The sequence below is a fragment of the Nicotiana sylvestris genome, chromosome 8, assembly GCF_000393655.2.
Source record: "Nicotiana sylvestris chromosome 8, ASM39365v2, whole genome shotgun sequence".
In the NCBI taxonomy this organism is placed as follows: Eukaryota; Viridiplantae; Streptophyta; class Magnoliopsida; order Solanales; family Solanaceae; genus Nicotiana; species Nicotiana sylvestris.
This window is the reverse complement of record NC_091064.1, coordinates 181,501,782-181,517,832: the sequence shown is the minus strand read 5'-3', so window position 1 is coordinate 181,517,832 and position 16,051 is coordinate 181,501,782. Positions and strand designations below refer to the sequence as shown.

General features: G+C 38.9%; 1 protein-coding gene across 1 annotated transcript; it reads left to right on the top strand.

Annotated features, from left to right (window-relative positions):
- Positions 1 to 6,057: 6,057 nt before the first annotated feature.
- On the top strand, positions 6,058 to 10,166 carry LOC138876089 (uncharacterized). The gene is made up of 3 exons (XM_070154983.1): positions 6,058 to 6,408; positions 6,517 to 6,837; positions 10,059 to 10,166. The coding sequence occupies exons 1-3, from the start codon at positions 6,058 to 6,060 to the stop codon at positions 10,164 to 10,166; spliced, it is 780 nt and encodes a 259-aa protein (XP_070011084.1).
- The last annotated feature ends 5,885 nt before the right edge of the window (positions 10,167 to 16,051 follow it).

Sequence of the window (16,051 nt, the reverse complement as noted above, 5' to 3'; positions counted from 1 at the left end):
TCCTTCAGAGGGAACATCCACCATACCCCAGGCTACTCAGACACCGCTCCACGCAACGAGCGATCCCATTCTACCACCAGGGTATGTGCCAAACTACAGCCTCCATGCTGCCCCCGGTACTTTTAATATGCGACCTCCAGTCGGACCGTTTAGGAACACCCCTCTAGTTGTGTCTGGCGCACCGGTATATACAATACCACCGCCACCACCTGTGACGATACCCAACAACGAGCCACTACCTCAGGTTTATGATGGCCAATACTACTCCCCAAATATGGCTTTTAGGGCCTCAGCTCCCTACAATCAGACTCCTCAGTATGAGTCACCAGCGGAAAATGAAAAGCCTGCAAAGACAAGTGAGCCGGATGAGATGGCCAGGAAAGTGAAAAGTCTTGAACAAAACATAAAGAACATACAGGGAATAGGTGGTCACAAAAGTGTCTCATTCAATGATTTGTGTATGTTCCCTCACATCCATTTGCCACCAGGTTTCAAGACCCCAAAATTCGAGAAGTATGATGGACAAGGCGACCCTATCGCCCACTTGAAAATGTACTACAACTAGCTGAGGGGTGCAGGCGGAAGAGATGAATTGTTGATGGCATATTTTGGAGAAAGTCTTATAGGGGTAGCCTCTGAGTGGTTCATTGACCAGGACATCTCTCACTGGCATGTCTGGGACGACATGGCTCAGGCCTTCGTCAAGCAATTCCAATACAATATTGATATTGCGCCGGATCGTAATTCTTTGTCCAATATGAAGAAAAAGCCGACCGAAAGTTTTAGGGAATATGCCATCAAGTGGAGGGAGCAAGCGGCTAGAGTTAAGCCACCCATGGATAACCACGAGTTGATCACTATTTTTCTGGAAGCTCAAGAGCCTGATTACTTTCAGAACATGATGTCCGCGATGGGTAGACCTTTTGCAGAAGTAATCAAAATAGGGGAGATGGTCGAAAATGGCCTCAAGACCGGTAGAATTGTAAGTCAAGATGCTATCAAAGCCACCACCCAAGCTATACAAACTGGGTCGGGAGGTTTGGCAAATAGAAAGAAGAGAGATGAAGGGTCCATGATGGCTTCGGGGTCTAGGGAGTTTCAAAGAGGGGCATCGCACCATTATATACAAGTTTAGCAGGGGCAATCCAGCTACCCTCAACATTATTATCCCCCGCTGATTCCTCAATACTCTGTGGGCCCACCGTAATATACAGTGTTCAATGCTCAATCATATGCTCGGCCTCTCAATCAACAGGTACAGGCACCAGCTCCAAGGCCCCCCCGACCTCAGCAACAAAATTTTTGGGCACCCTACAATGTTTGTCCCAGGCAGGATTACGGTCGAGAGTAGAGGCCGGTGGAAAAATTCACCCCATTGGCTGAACCATACTCTAGTCTTTTCCGGAAGCTGAAACAGATGGGCGTGATTGGACCCATCGCTCCCCACCATATGCATCCCGATTCACATGGATTTCAAGCAAATGCTAGATGTGAATATCATTCAGGTGCCCCGGGGCATAACACGGATGACTGTTGGACTCTAAAAGAGCTATAGAAAGACTCATCACTGAAAAGTTGATTGTGGTAACAAATGGCAAAGAACCTCCCAATGTTACAAACAACCCATTGCCAGCACACAACGATGTTCATTTTGTAGGAATGATTGGACGAGATCTGGAATACATGCCATTTAATCGGTCAGAGATGACCGTGGGAACAATTCAAGAGGGAACCAAATAGGATGTAAGTCCGATCCAAGATGTGCCATTATTTGTGAAAGGCGCCCGAGTTCAGAAAATGTAACTTTATTTGTTCCCAAGGTCACGAGATTGGAAGTTCGCTCTAATGTTGCAAGCCCAAGGTTGTATGTCCTTGGAGGCCACCCCATCACAAAGCAGAAACAGGGCAGTACAAATGGTATAACAGAGCCGATCATAATCAAACCTGTCATGCAACCCCATGTGACAAATACAAAAACCATTCCTTGGAACTACAACAAAACTGTGATGACGTACAAAGGCAAGGAAATCATAGAAGAAGTGGGGTAAACTGGAGGTTTGACTCGATCAGGGAGCTTTTACTCTCCAGAGGAGTTGAGGAAGGCCAAGCAAATCAGAGAGGGACAATTTCCAATAAAGAAATCTGTTACGGAAGAAGAGGCAGAAGAGTTTTTGAAAAAGATGAAAGTTCATGACTACTCAATCATTGAACAACTAAGAAAGACTCCTGCCCAAATCTCTCTACTATCTCTGCTCCTACACTCAAAAGAGCATGCCCATGTACTAATCAAGACCTTAAACGAGGCACATATCTCAGAGAAGACCACAGTGAATGAGTTGGAGAAGATGGCCAATAGATTTTTCGAGGTAAACATAATCTCCTTTACTGATGATGAACTTCCCGAGGAAGGAGCCGAGCATAATAGGGCTTTGCACCTGGTCGTCAAATGTAAGGGACATTATGTAAAGCGAGTCATGGTCGATGGAGGCTCGAGTGTAGATGTATGCTCTCTCTCTAATTTGCAAGGCATGAAGATTAACATAGACAGAATCCGACCCAGCAATGTTTGCATCCGAGATTTTGACGGTTCAGCGAGAGATACCATTGGGGAGATCAACCTCACTATGACGATTGGGCCGGTTGACTTTGAAATTGTCTTCCAAGTAGTGGACATGGACACTTCTTATAACTTTCTTCTTGGAAGGCCATGGATCCATATGGCTCGAGCTGTGCCATCCATATTGCATTAGATGGTCAAGTTCAAACACAATAGGCAAGATTATTGTTCACGGAGAAGACGAGTCATCCATTTATAAAGACCCGTTAATCCCGTGTATTGAGGCCAAGGAAGGGTGTGAGTCCATTGTCTATCAAGCTTTCGAAGTGGTTTCTGTGGACCATGTTGAGGAAGGAAAGCCCATTCTGCATCCTCGTCTTTCCACCACATCTATAATGGTGGTTGCGGTTATGATGAGACAAGGTTATGAGCCAGGGAAAGGCTTGGGGGCATCATTGCAAGGAATTTCAGAGCCTATTTCTCCGTTCGGTAACCGGGGTACTTTTGGTTTAGGCTTCAGGCCAACACAAGCAGACAAAAACAAATCCAAGCACCACAAAAAGCATGGATGGGTCTTGCAACAACCTATCCCTCACATTTTCTACACTTTTGTCAAGCCACGACTCCAAGAGGTTCAAAATTTCTCGGCGCATGCAAACATTGATGAAATTTGCCATGGCCTCAGCCATATATTTTCTGAAGTGAATATGATCTAGGTCGGTGAAGGCACTAGTCGTGCCGATATGCAACTAATTGACCTAGACACCATGCTCACCAACTGGGAAGCAACTCCTCTTCCCACAAGGAAGGAGTATTGGTAGTTTGCTTTTGCAGCTTCTTTTTTGTATTTTTGGGTTACTTTCAGGGTTGTAATCCAAACATCTCAGTGTGATTGTTTTATTTTAATGTTAACCCTTCTATCCTTTCGAATTCAATGAAATGCAGTTCAGTTTCGTATTAAGTTTTGTATCTTTCCCTTTTCCTAATTCCTGTCATTTTATTTCCATTTCAATTTTGTTAATGTCGGCTTTAATAACATGACATGCATGAGGAATTCATGCCCAGATCTTAAAAAGCTGTCTAATATCGAAATAATGCATCAAGAGGTGGAATATGATGAAGATGAGGTTGTTGAGGAAATAAAAAGAAAGTTGGAACAATTTGAAAACAAGCCTAAGCCCAACCTCAATGAAACTGAGCCAATTAATATCGGAAGTCTTGAAGAAATTAGAGAAATGAAGATAAGCATTCACACCGAAGAGAAAACCAGAGATGCCTTTATTCAACTTTTATTTGAATACAGAGATGTGTTTGCTTGGTCTTACGATGATATGCCGGGTTTAAGTGTCGATCTAGTGGTTCATGAGCTTCCTACGTATCCTGATTTTCCACCAGTCCAACAAAAGCAATGAAAATTTAAAACAGATGCGAGTGACAAAATCAAAGAGGAAATAATAAAGCAACTGAACACCAATGTGATCAGAGCTGTCCGATACACCACCTGGGTGGCGAATGTTGTGCTTGTACCGAAGAAGGATGGAAAGACCAGAGTCGGTGTTGACTACAGGGACCTGAACAAAGCAAGTCCAAAGTATAATTTTCCTTTGCCAAATATCCATATTCTTGTAGATAATTGCGCAAAGCATGAGAGACAATCATTCGTGGATTGCTATGCTGGGTACCACCAAATTCTAATGGATGAAGATGATGCAGAAAAAACTGCTTTTACCACTCCATGGGGTACTTATTATTACAGGGTCATGCCATTCGGTTTAAAGAATGCAGGGGCAACTTACATGAGGGCCATGACCACCATTTTTCACGACATGATGCATAAAGAGATTGAAGTATATGTCGATGATGTCATCATAAAATCAAAGACACAGGCTGATCACGTGTGCGATTTGAAAAAGTTCTTCGAACAGCTTCGAAGGTATGACCTTAAGCTTAATCCAGCCAAGTGTGCATTTGGGGTTCCATCTGGGAAACTCCTCGGTTTTATAGTCAGTCAAAGAGGCATTGAACTAGATCCATCTAAGATAAAATCCATTCAAGATTTGCCACCTCCGAAGAACAAAAAGGAAGTCATGAGTTTACTCGGGAGGTTGAACTACATCAGTAGGTTCATTTCTCTGCTCACAACCACATGCGAGCCCATCTTTAAGTTGCTAAAAAAGGATGCCGCTATCAAGTGGACGGACGATTGCCAAAAAGCCTTTGACAGGATCAAAGATTATCAGTCAAAACCGCCTGTACTGGTCCCACCTGAACCTGGTAGGCCTTTGTTTTTATATCTATCAGTGATGGATAATTCCTTTGGATGTGTTTTGGGGAAACATGATGCAACAGGCAAAAAGGAACAGGCAATCTACTATTTGAGCAAGAAGTTCACCAATTATGAGGTTAAGTACACCCTTTTAGGAAGGACATGTTGTGCCTTGACTTGGGTCGCTCAGAAGCTGAGACATTATCTTTTGGCCTACACTACTTACCTCATATCCAGAATGGATCCTTTGAAGTACATCTTCCAAAAGCCAATGCCCACTGGCAGGCTCGCAAAATGGCAAATCATGCTCATAGAGTTCGACATCGTCTATGTCACTCGCACCGCGATGAAAGCACAGGCTTTGGCAGATCATTTGGCAGAAAATCCAGTTGATGATGAGTACAGGCCACTTAGCACATACTTCCCAGACGAAGAGGTCAACTCAATAGAGGAAGTAGTTTCAGACGATCACCCTGTATGGAAAATGTATTTTGATGGGGCTGTCAACATCAAAGGAGTTGGGATCGGGGCAATCCTCATCTCACCTATTGGACATCATTACCCTGCAACAGCCCGACTTCGGTTCTTCTGTACCAATAATACGGCAGAATACGAAGCTTGTATCATGGGTTTGAAAATGGCCATCGATCTGGATGTGCATGAACTATTGGTTATGGGAGATTCTGACTTGATTATCCGGCAAGCCCAAGGTGAATGAGAGACTCGAGACATCAAGCTTATTCCGTACAGACAATGTGTGCAGGACTTGAGCAAAAGATTCAGATCTATCAAGTTCAGGTACATTCCCGGGTTTCACAACGAGCTAGCCGATGCCTTGGCCACTTTAGCCTCGATGCTCCCTTATCCAGGCAACACTCATATTGACCTACTAGAAATCCAAGTTCGGAATCAACACGGTTACTGCAATACAATCGAGACGTAACTAGATGGTGAACCATGGTATCATGACATCAAACGATTCCTGAAAACAAGAGAATATCCAGAGCATGCCAAAGGAGATCAAAAAAGAACTATAAGGCGGCTCGCCAATGGTTTCTTCCTGAATGGGGAAATTCTGTACAATAGGACCCCAGATTTAAACTTGTTGAGATGCATAGGTGCTACAGAAGCAGAGCGGATCATGAGTGAAGTGCATTCAGGGGTATGTAGACCTCACATGAATGGATATGTTTTGGCAAAGAAGATTCTGCGGGCAGGGTATTATTGGCTTACTATGGAGCGAGATTGCTTCAGATTTGTTCGCAAGTGTCACAAATGCCAGATTCATGGTGATCTGATTCACTCGCCTCCTTCGGAGTTGCATCCCATGTCCTCTCCTTGGCCGTTCGTTGCTTGGGGAATGGATGTCATTGGGCCGATCGAGCCAAAGGCTTCAAATGGGCATAGATTCATTTTGGTTGCAATTGATTACTTCACCAAGTGGGTGGAGGCCGTCACTTTCAAAGTAGTCACCAAGAAAGCAGTGGTAGATTTCGTTCACTCCAACATCATCTGTCGCTTTGGTATCCCAAAGACCATTATCACTGACAATGCAACCAATCTAAATAGTCATTTGATGAAGGAGGTATGCGAACAATTTAAAATCATGCATCGCTATTCTACCCCTTACCGGCCAAAAGCCAATGGAGCCGTTGAAGCGGCAAACAAGAACATCAAGAAGATTCTTCGGAAGATGATCCAAGGTTCCAGGCAATGGCATGAAAAGCTGCCTTTTGCTCTTTTGGGATACCGCATGACTGTTCGCACATCTGTTGGTGCAACGCCGTATCTGCTTGTATATGGAACTGAAGCTGTAATACCCGCTGAAGTTGAAATTCCCTCTCTCCGAATTATTATGGAATCAGAGATTGAAGACACTGAGTGGGTCAAAACCCGATTAGAACAACTGATGTTAATCGATGCAAAACGGCTAGCAGCAGTTTGTTTTGGCCAGTTGTACCAGCAAAGAATGACACGCGCTTACAATAAGAAAGTGCGCCCAAGGCAGTTTGAGGTAGGCCAGCTGGTGTTGAAACGCATCCTTCCGCACCAGGTGGAAGCTAAAGGAAAGTTCGCCTTGAACTGGCAAGGACCCTACATCATCAAGAAAATGTTACCAAAAGGGGCCTTGCACTTGGTAGATGAAGAAGGACGGGTACCAGAAATGACTATTAACGCAGATGCAGTCAAAAGATATTATGTCTGATATATACCCACTATAGAATTTCACGCATTGATTTTCTCAGATTGAAGTGACAAAGGCTATCATTTGCTCGCTACTCCAAATAGGTGTCACCCTTTTGTTAAGACTTTTGATCTGTATTTGTCTACCTGTGTACTTGAAAAAAAAACAAAAAAGCCAAAAAAAATCCTTGCATTGAACTACGTGAGACCTGATTCCGAAAGGATACGTAGGCAGCCTTACCCTGGGTTCGGTCCCATCAGAACAAAAAACCTATATTCCTAGTACTCCAAAACTGGGGCAGAAGTTTGTTTTATTTCACGGTTTTTCTGTAAAAAACGGTTTCCAAAAGTTGTAATTCATTTCTTCTTTTACCTTTCAAGAGCTTCTAATCGATGTGTTTGAGAATGTTTAAAGTTCACATGCCAAGGGCGTTGGGTAACCTCCCTCATGCAGTATCTTAGTCAAAATAAAAAATAAAAAATGAGAGAGTCTTATCAGTAAAAACCCGTACGGGCACTATAAGGCAACAGTGAACAAAGAGATGAGAGAGTCTTATTGGTGAAAACCCAAATGGGCACCATAAGGCGACGGTTAGTAGAGAAATGAGAGAGGTTAGTTAGCGAAAACCTGCAAAGGGCGCTACTAGCCGAATAAGGGTCTTCGATTCTCCGGCATGAGCACAACCAAGACAAATTCAAGATGAGCATTTGCGGCAGATTTTGAGAATTAGACAGCTTAGACAGATCAGGCGTCCAGTCCAAAATGCATGTCATCATTCATTGAAGTCGGCACATACCTCCAGATAAGTCTCCATATTCCTTTCCCCGAAAGGGACACCTTTTGTTTAAGCACAGTTCTTTTTCGCTTCCAATTATTATTCTATTTTTACCCATAAATTTTCTTTGAGTCCCTTTCGGTCTAATCCTGCATCAAAATCGAAGCAAAGAAAAGGCTGCAAAACTGGATACAGTTTCCCTGTAATGTCAAGCACAATTTGGGGCATATATGGCATTGACGAAGGCACAAATCCATCTGTGATCTCATTTCATAAGGCGAACAAAGTGTCTCAAAGAAACTGAAAAGGTTGCCTAAGCAAAACCTGCTTCATAAGAAAAGTTGATAAGCACTACGGACACAAACTGATACTGGGTGCAAGACAACTGAGCTTGATTTTAAAGAGAAAATAGCCTTGCCTTAGAGACAAGGGTAACGGTACCATGGACATCTCAGTACCACGCTGACAGAATAGGTTCTTTGACAGCAGTGGCCGTGAACCAAGCTACTCAGGGCATCAAGGCCACAAACCAACCACCACTTTGAAAACTCATAAATTTTTCTTTGTTTGAAGCAGGAACAAAACATGCAGAATGGTGATTCTAAAAGAACGAATGTCACCAAACGTAAGTTCCTTAAAATCTCCATTTTTTTTTACTTTTGGCATACATCACTATTGTTCCCACCTCCTATTTTTATTTAGCTTAACCCAGGTAGAACCTTTTCACCTAGGGGGATCTAGCTCATAGTTCCGGGTAGAAGTACTCTTCGCTCAGGTTATTTTTATGTAGCTTAACCCAGGTAGAACCTTTTCGCCTAGGGAATCCAGCTCATAATTTCGGGTAGAAGTACTCTTCGCTCAGGTTATTTTTACGTAGCTTAACCCAGGTAGAACCTTTTCGCCTAGGGGGATCCAGCTCATAGTTCCGGGTAGAAGTACTCTTCGCTTAGGTTATTTTTACGTAGCTTAACCCAGGTAGAACCTTTTCGCCTAGGGGGATCCAGCTCATATTTTCGGGGTAGAAGTACTCTTCGCTCAGGTTGTTTTACATTAGCTTAACCCAGGTAGAACCTTTTCGCCTAGGGGGATCCAGCTCATAGTTCCGGGTAGAAGTACTCTTCGCTCAGGTTATTTTATGTAGCTTAAACCAGGTAGAACCTTTTCGCCTAGGGGGATCCAGCTCATATTTCCGGGTAGAAGTACTTTTCGTTCAGGTTGTTTTTACATTAGCTTAACCCAGGTAGAACCTTTTCGCCTAGGGGGATCCAGCTTATAGTTTCGGGTAGAAGTACTCTTCGCTCAGGTTGGTTTTACATTAGCTTAACCCAGGTAGAACCTTTTCGCCTAGGGGGATCCAACTTATAGTTCCGGGTAGAAGTACTCTTCGCTCAGGTTGTTTTACATTAGCTTAACCCAGGTAGAACCTTTTCGACTAGGGGGATCCAGCTCATAGTTCAGGTTATTTTTATGTAGCTTAACCCAGGTAGAACCTTTTTCGCCTAGGGGGATCCAGCTCATAGTTCCGGGTAGAAGTACTCTTCGCTCAGGTTGTTTTACATTAGCTTAACCCATGTAGAACCCTTTTGCCTAGGGAGATCCGGCTCATAGTTTTCGGGTAGAAGTACTCTTCGCCCAGATTTGCTTTTGTTAGTTTAACCTAGGTAGAACTTTATCACCCAGGGGGATTCAACATTTTTTTGGTCAGTAATACAGGGTGCCAACCCCTGGTTACATTTCCTTTTCAATAATACATGGCACCAACCCCTGGTTATATTTCCTTTTCAGTAATACAGGGTGCCAACCCCTAGTTACATTTCCTTTCAGTAATACATGGCACCAACCCCGGGTTACATTTCCTTTACCAGTATAGGGTACGCTAATCCCTAGCTGAGCTTTCCAACATAGGGTCTCCACTCCTTAGTAGACTTTTAGTATAGATATAGGGCCCACTCCCCAATCCCTTTTTCTCAAGGATACACAATCCTGATTTTATTGCTTTCAATAAAGAAGTAGTTTAGAATTTTGTTACAATAAATCACGAAAATTTCCTAGTGAAAACTGGGGCAGAAAAATTTCGTTCGTTTGTTTGCTTTGGTGTCTGAGCAGATTTTACCTCGAGGCACAGGGTTCGAGATGTCCAAAGAATGAGTCTCAATCCAGAATAAATAAAAAGGAAAAGAAGTGAATCCAAAGTGCAGAAACGAAGGAAAGATGTGGATTGCTCAAGAAATAGTTGAAGTTACAAGCTCTGCATGTTCCGTTTTGATCTGAAAAGCTGAAAAAGAATGAACCAGCGGTTGCAGCTAACGAGCATCAAGATTCAGATCAGAGTCTGCAGGAAGAACCAACCAAGACTCAAGATCAAGCTTCAGAAGACTCATAGATAGGAATCTTGTAACTCATAGCTGATAGGCTTGTTCAGTTTTTTTTTATGTAATAACAGACTTACGGACCAGAGCCTCGACAGAACCTCACTCAACTTTTCAACTCATCGTTCCATAGTTCTCCTTGAACTACACACGACCTGATTCCCCTATAACCCGGGATGTGTAGGCTGTCCAAAATCAAGACTCGGTTGCAACCTTTCTCTTATCCTTATTTCTTCCCTTTTGAATAAAGATATGTTCAAAAATTAGTTACATGGCTCACCTTATCTTTGCTCGAAAATTCTTCATGTTTCCAAGCAAAGAGGGGCAGCTGTGAGCACCTTATTTTTGACAATATTTAATTTTTTGTCACTTCTTCTATGTAAATATTTTAGGGGTTTTAACCTACAATTTTTAGCTTTGTTACACTTTTTATTATAGGGTAAAAATACAAAATTTTAAAAGGTGAATTATTACTATTACTATTATTTTATTTTTTATTTTTAAAATAAAAAAAATTCCGAAAAATATTAATTTTTTTTTTAATTTTCGGGTGAGATATAAAAATAAGAAAAAGGGAAGTATGGAATAAAAAAAATAAAAGTAAAAGTGGGTGGAATTCTCTTTTAAAAAGTAAAAGAAAGTGGAAAATTAAAAGTAAAATTTTGTGAAAATTTTAAAAAATAAAAAGTAAAGAAAGTTGGAATTAAAAAATAAATATAAAGGTAGCTGAAAATTAAAAAAAAAATAAAGTAAAAGAAAGTAGAATTTTTATAAGAAAAGCAAAAGAAAGTGAATTTTTTTTAAGAAAAGTAAAATAAGTGGAATCCTCTTTTAAAAGTAAAAAAAAGTGAGATTTTAAATAAGATAAAAGTAATTAAAGTTGGAATTTAAATAATAAAAGAAAATAAATGTGGTATTTCTTTTTATAAAAAAGAAAAGCAAATTGTAAGTGGGATTTCTTTTAATTAAAAAATTAAAAAATATTTTTAAAAAAAATCTGAAAAATTTCGAAAATTTTGCTATAAATAGAAGAGAAAATCTGAGAAGAAAAGAAAAAAGGAGAGAAAAGAGAGGGGAGAATTGAGAAAAACAAATTTTTTCTTCTCCTACGCTACGATAATTTCTACTCGTGTTATTCTTTCTTCCTCTTTCCTTCGAAAATTTCCAACAATTCAACACCGCAAAACCCAACAAAAATACTTCAAAACATCCCCTTTTACACGCCAAAGAGTGGTGTTAACAGTCGAGGTCGAGGATTCCGTTGGAGCTCTGTTCACCGGCTTTGATGATCATCTTTGCTTATACTTGTTCGGCGTTCGTCTGAGTTATTGTACATATTCTTGGAGACTCATTTAATTGGAAATCTTGCATTAAAAGGTTTATTTTTCCCTCTCTTTTTTTTAATCTTATTTTATGTGATTTTATTTATTTATCTTTAAACTTTATAAATAATAATGTAAATTAATCCTTAAATGTTATATGTTTAATCATGTTTCTGAAAATATAGTATTTAAACTTGCTAAAAGTTTGGAAGATTTGGATACTAATAAGTTTAGGCTTCAATTGTTGGGATGTAGGGTATTGGTATATGATAATTTATTTATTCAAATATCTAAAATCATACACTTTTTCCACAAACAATTCCATAACTTTTGGTCTTACAATAATCTTAAAATTAGTTTAGGAAAATACTTCAAGTGCGCTAGTTTATTTAGGTGCGCTTTAAATAATTAAATATCATGGCTATGTGTATGGTTTCCGTGGCATAATTGTGATATGTAACAAAATAAGTATTAGAACGCATAACTTATTTCAAGATAACTTTTTTTTTCATAATTTTAATCAAGCAATAAAGCGGACACAGGTAAAAGATGAGAACCAATAAAACACAAGTTATTCAAAAAATAGTATAAGCCAAATATAGTCAATAAAGCGACCGTGCTAGAACCACGGGACTCGGGGAATACCTTACACCTTCTCTCCGGTCAACAGAATTCCTTACCCGGACTTTATTTTCGCAGATCAATAATAAAAGAGTCAAACTTTCCTTTGAATAGGGATCAAATAAAAGGTGACTTGCAACACCAAAAATTAATTCCAAGTGGCGACTCTGAATAATAAAATAATCCCTATTTTAAATTTGTCACTTTAATTGAAAAAAACTCTTTAACTCACAATCCATAACACACATTATCTTTTGGAGAGGTAGAAAAGGGGTGTGACACATAGAGTATCCTGTTGAGTGTTGCCCGTGAATTTGTGGATATGAAGTTAATGTAAGAGACTAAAAGTGATGTCTTTTTGTGTTAGAAGTCTTAACATATTCAATATGAATTGGGGCTTAATTTCAACGAACCCAAATTCTTGTTATGTGGTCAAAATTGTAGTTAAAGTCAAATTCGGCTATGAGGCAAAGTCTAGATATTATAAATTTATCCAACGTTGATATATATTTTGAGCGAATAATTTAGTTTTTGAAGGGTATAAAAGTTAATTAATATTTCAGGGTTATTTTAATTTAGTCGTTCAACATTTAGCGTGCAACTTTCGTGCTTTTATAATAACTAGTCTCTATGTTCATGCTTTGCACGAATATGTCTTGCGTTACAATTTATACAATACATAACATCCAGTTTCATAAAGTGATTATTATTGAGGAATATGTACAAAGCACAACAAGCAATTCTTAAAGTAGTAGTAGTAATAGTAATAATAATAATAATAATAATAATAATAATAATAATAATAATAATAATAATAATAATAATAATAATATAGGTTAGACAGATGAGAATAATATATAGTTTTTCTGATCCAAAGAATATATATATTTCAATTCAATGAAATGAGGAAAAATACCCAAAACCCCAACAAAGCCCTAGCCCTCATAACCCAAATACAACCATTATTAATTATTATGCACATAGCAATAAAAAAATTAAAAATAGCAAGAAGGAAAGGATACAACAAAAGCAAGACGGCATACTGGCATAACTTACTCTCCTTTGAGATAGATATATGGAATTAATCTTAGAGAGACAATTCTTGTAATAAACAAAATTATATTAACATATAAAAGAATGATATTTCGTGCGAGCCGAAAAGCAATGAGGTAACAATGTATCGTGTCCAGTGTTCCTTTATGTAGGTATTCTTCTTTGTCCGTGTAAAATTTTTATGACTATAGGAGTTCAAGATTAGGTAGGAACATATTATTGTCCAAAAAGAAGAAGGCTACTATACGTAGCATCTATTGTCCAAGAAGAAGTAGGCTACTATCCTTTAAACCAAACATAGTAGCGGTGAGGAGCAATCCAAAACGATAAATCTCAAAGAATTTGATCCAAAAGCAACTTTGTAGGCTCGTGTGTATGTGTAGTTTAAATCGGAAAAGAATTTCAGTCTTAGGTGATTTACCATTATATCCTTAAATTATATTAATAATTAAGGTTATAAAAGTCGATCTATATTTCGGGAATATTTTAGTCGTTCAAGATTTAACATAAATTATTCGTGCTTTTATAATAACTAGTATCTACGAACGTGCGTTGCACATTAATAATGGCACGTGATGGTTTAAACATTTAAATCATTTAAATGTCGAAAAATATTATTACATTAGCATAATACCTGAATTCAAAATGAAAAGACATCATCAGAAACTTACATAAATGATCAATTTAGTCATGTTAGTTAGATAACTATGTATTATAGTTTAAAAATATTTAATGTGATGGTATCTTACTGAACATTTCTTTGTAGACGATGTTTTTTAGTATACGTTTTCCTTCTATTGCGGTAAATATAGTTCAATATTTAGGATTTTTGTCTTTGTGCTTTATTTATTACTGAAAATTATTTACACACAAATTTAAAGTATATTTTTTAGTTTAGGAAGACGAAAGTTGAATTCGGGGATAAAAATATACTTAGAGCACATGACCAATATCATAATTTTTGCATGTATGGTGTTATTGTCAAAACTTCTATATACTATTTGTGTGCTATTACATAAGCTATTCGACGGATCTAAGTCTTTCAGTACATGACAATCATATTTGTCTTCAAATCTATCTATATGCAATAGAAGATCAATTTTAACTTAGTCTATTATATATACGGTGACACTAACATAGATAAGGAAAAATAAACTTCACAACAAACTTGTATGGTAGAAGGTCATTTCGTATTAAAGTATTTAAGTATTCTTCTTGGTAGTAATTGTTGATATCATTTTCTGGTGAGTCAAAAACTAAAAAACACTTTGTTTTTTATCATAAAACTTCGGAATCAACCTTTTATTTAGTTGACCGACATATTCATTTTTGCTAGCTAAAATAGTTTTTAAATTTCTATCATGCAATTTGCACAAATTGCGTTTTAATCTAATGATGGAAATATTTCTGTTATTAAATACACTACTATTACCATTAAGGTTGATAACTAAGTGTTCTAGAAGAACCGATTCATCTTTTATTGGATGCTCTTCTTCGTTTCTGATACGAAGCAAGAAGTCACTGAATATTGGATTCGTTTTTACTTTATAAAAAGTTGAATCTTTTTCATTTGATTCCATAAGTATAATTTTGGCAAGGTAGTACAGTCTCTTCTTTTGTTGATTTTGGAACTACTGGTAGTACTTAAAAAAATCATCTTCCAAACCATTAGTTTTTCATCAAATGGTTTATTGATATTTAATATATCTCTAGAACTTTGTGCATTGTTTCGATCATTTGACATTTAACCATAAGTGCTTTATTGCATATTATCAATTATACTTTCCTTTTAAATTTCACATCATTGCTCTGCTTTGTTATATTTGTGATGGTTATTTCAGTTGTTTGAAGAGGTATATAAAGTCTAAAGTGAGTGACCTCATAATAAAATCCTTATTTGTGACGACCCGAAGGGTCATCACCGTAGTTCTTCCTTGTTTTGCGCTTTCGAGGCCTTGAAAACCTCGCTTTTAATTGCCTCGATTGGCGTGCGTAGTACGGGCGCGTAGCCGGAAAGTTTTTTTGTTAGAATATGTGAATTATGTGAAACATTTGATGAATTTTGGTATTAATATGCATAATGTTGACATCGGTCAATATTTTGGGTAAACGGACCCGGACCTGTGATTCACGGTCCCGGAGGGTCCGTAGAAAAATATGGAACTTGGGCGTGTGCCCGGAATCAAATTCTGAAGTCCCAAGCCCGAGAAATGAATTTTTGAAAGAAATTATTTTTCTGAAATTTGATATGAAAATTTGAAATGAAAAGGAGTTAGAAAATATAGGTATCAGGCTCGTATTTTGGTTCCGACGCCCGGTACAAGTCTTAAATATGTGTTAAGCACTATCTGTAAAGTTTGGCTAAAAACGGACGTCATATGACATGTTTCGGACTAAAAATGGAGAATTTGAGTTATGAAAGTTGAAGAAAAGAAAATCATGTGTTTGAGGCTTGATCCTATGTATATGATGTTATTTTGGCGATTTGATCGCATGAGTAAGTCCGTAAGATGTTTTTTAGGTTGTGTGCATGTTTGGTTTGGAGCCCCGAGGGCTCCGGTGAGTTTTGAATGGGGCCCGGGAGGTCTTGGACTTAAGAAAATGCAGGTTCAGGTGTTGCAGACACCAGCGCGGCCGCGGTCATTTCCGCGCTGTCCGCGCTGGAGCCGCGCGGCCGCGATGTATTTTTGTGCGGTCCGCGTGGCTGAGTCTGAGGGCTAGGGTTTCAGGTTAGCCAGCGCGGCCGCGTACCAAAACAGTGCGGTCCGCGCTGGAAGGGTTCAGAGAAGCCCCACTTTTCTCCCACTCGGCGCGGCCGCAACACATTTTTGTACGGTCCGCGCCAGGTCCTCAGAAAGGTATACAAGTTCGGAAAATCTCAGTCATTTTTCACTTTTCAAAAA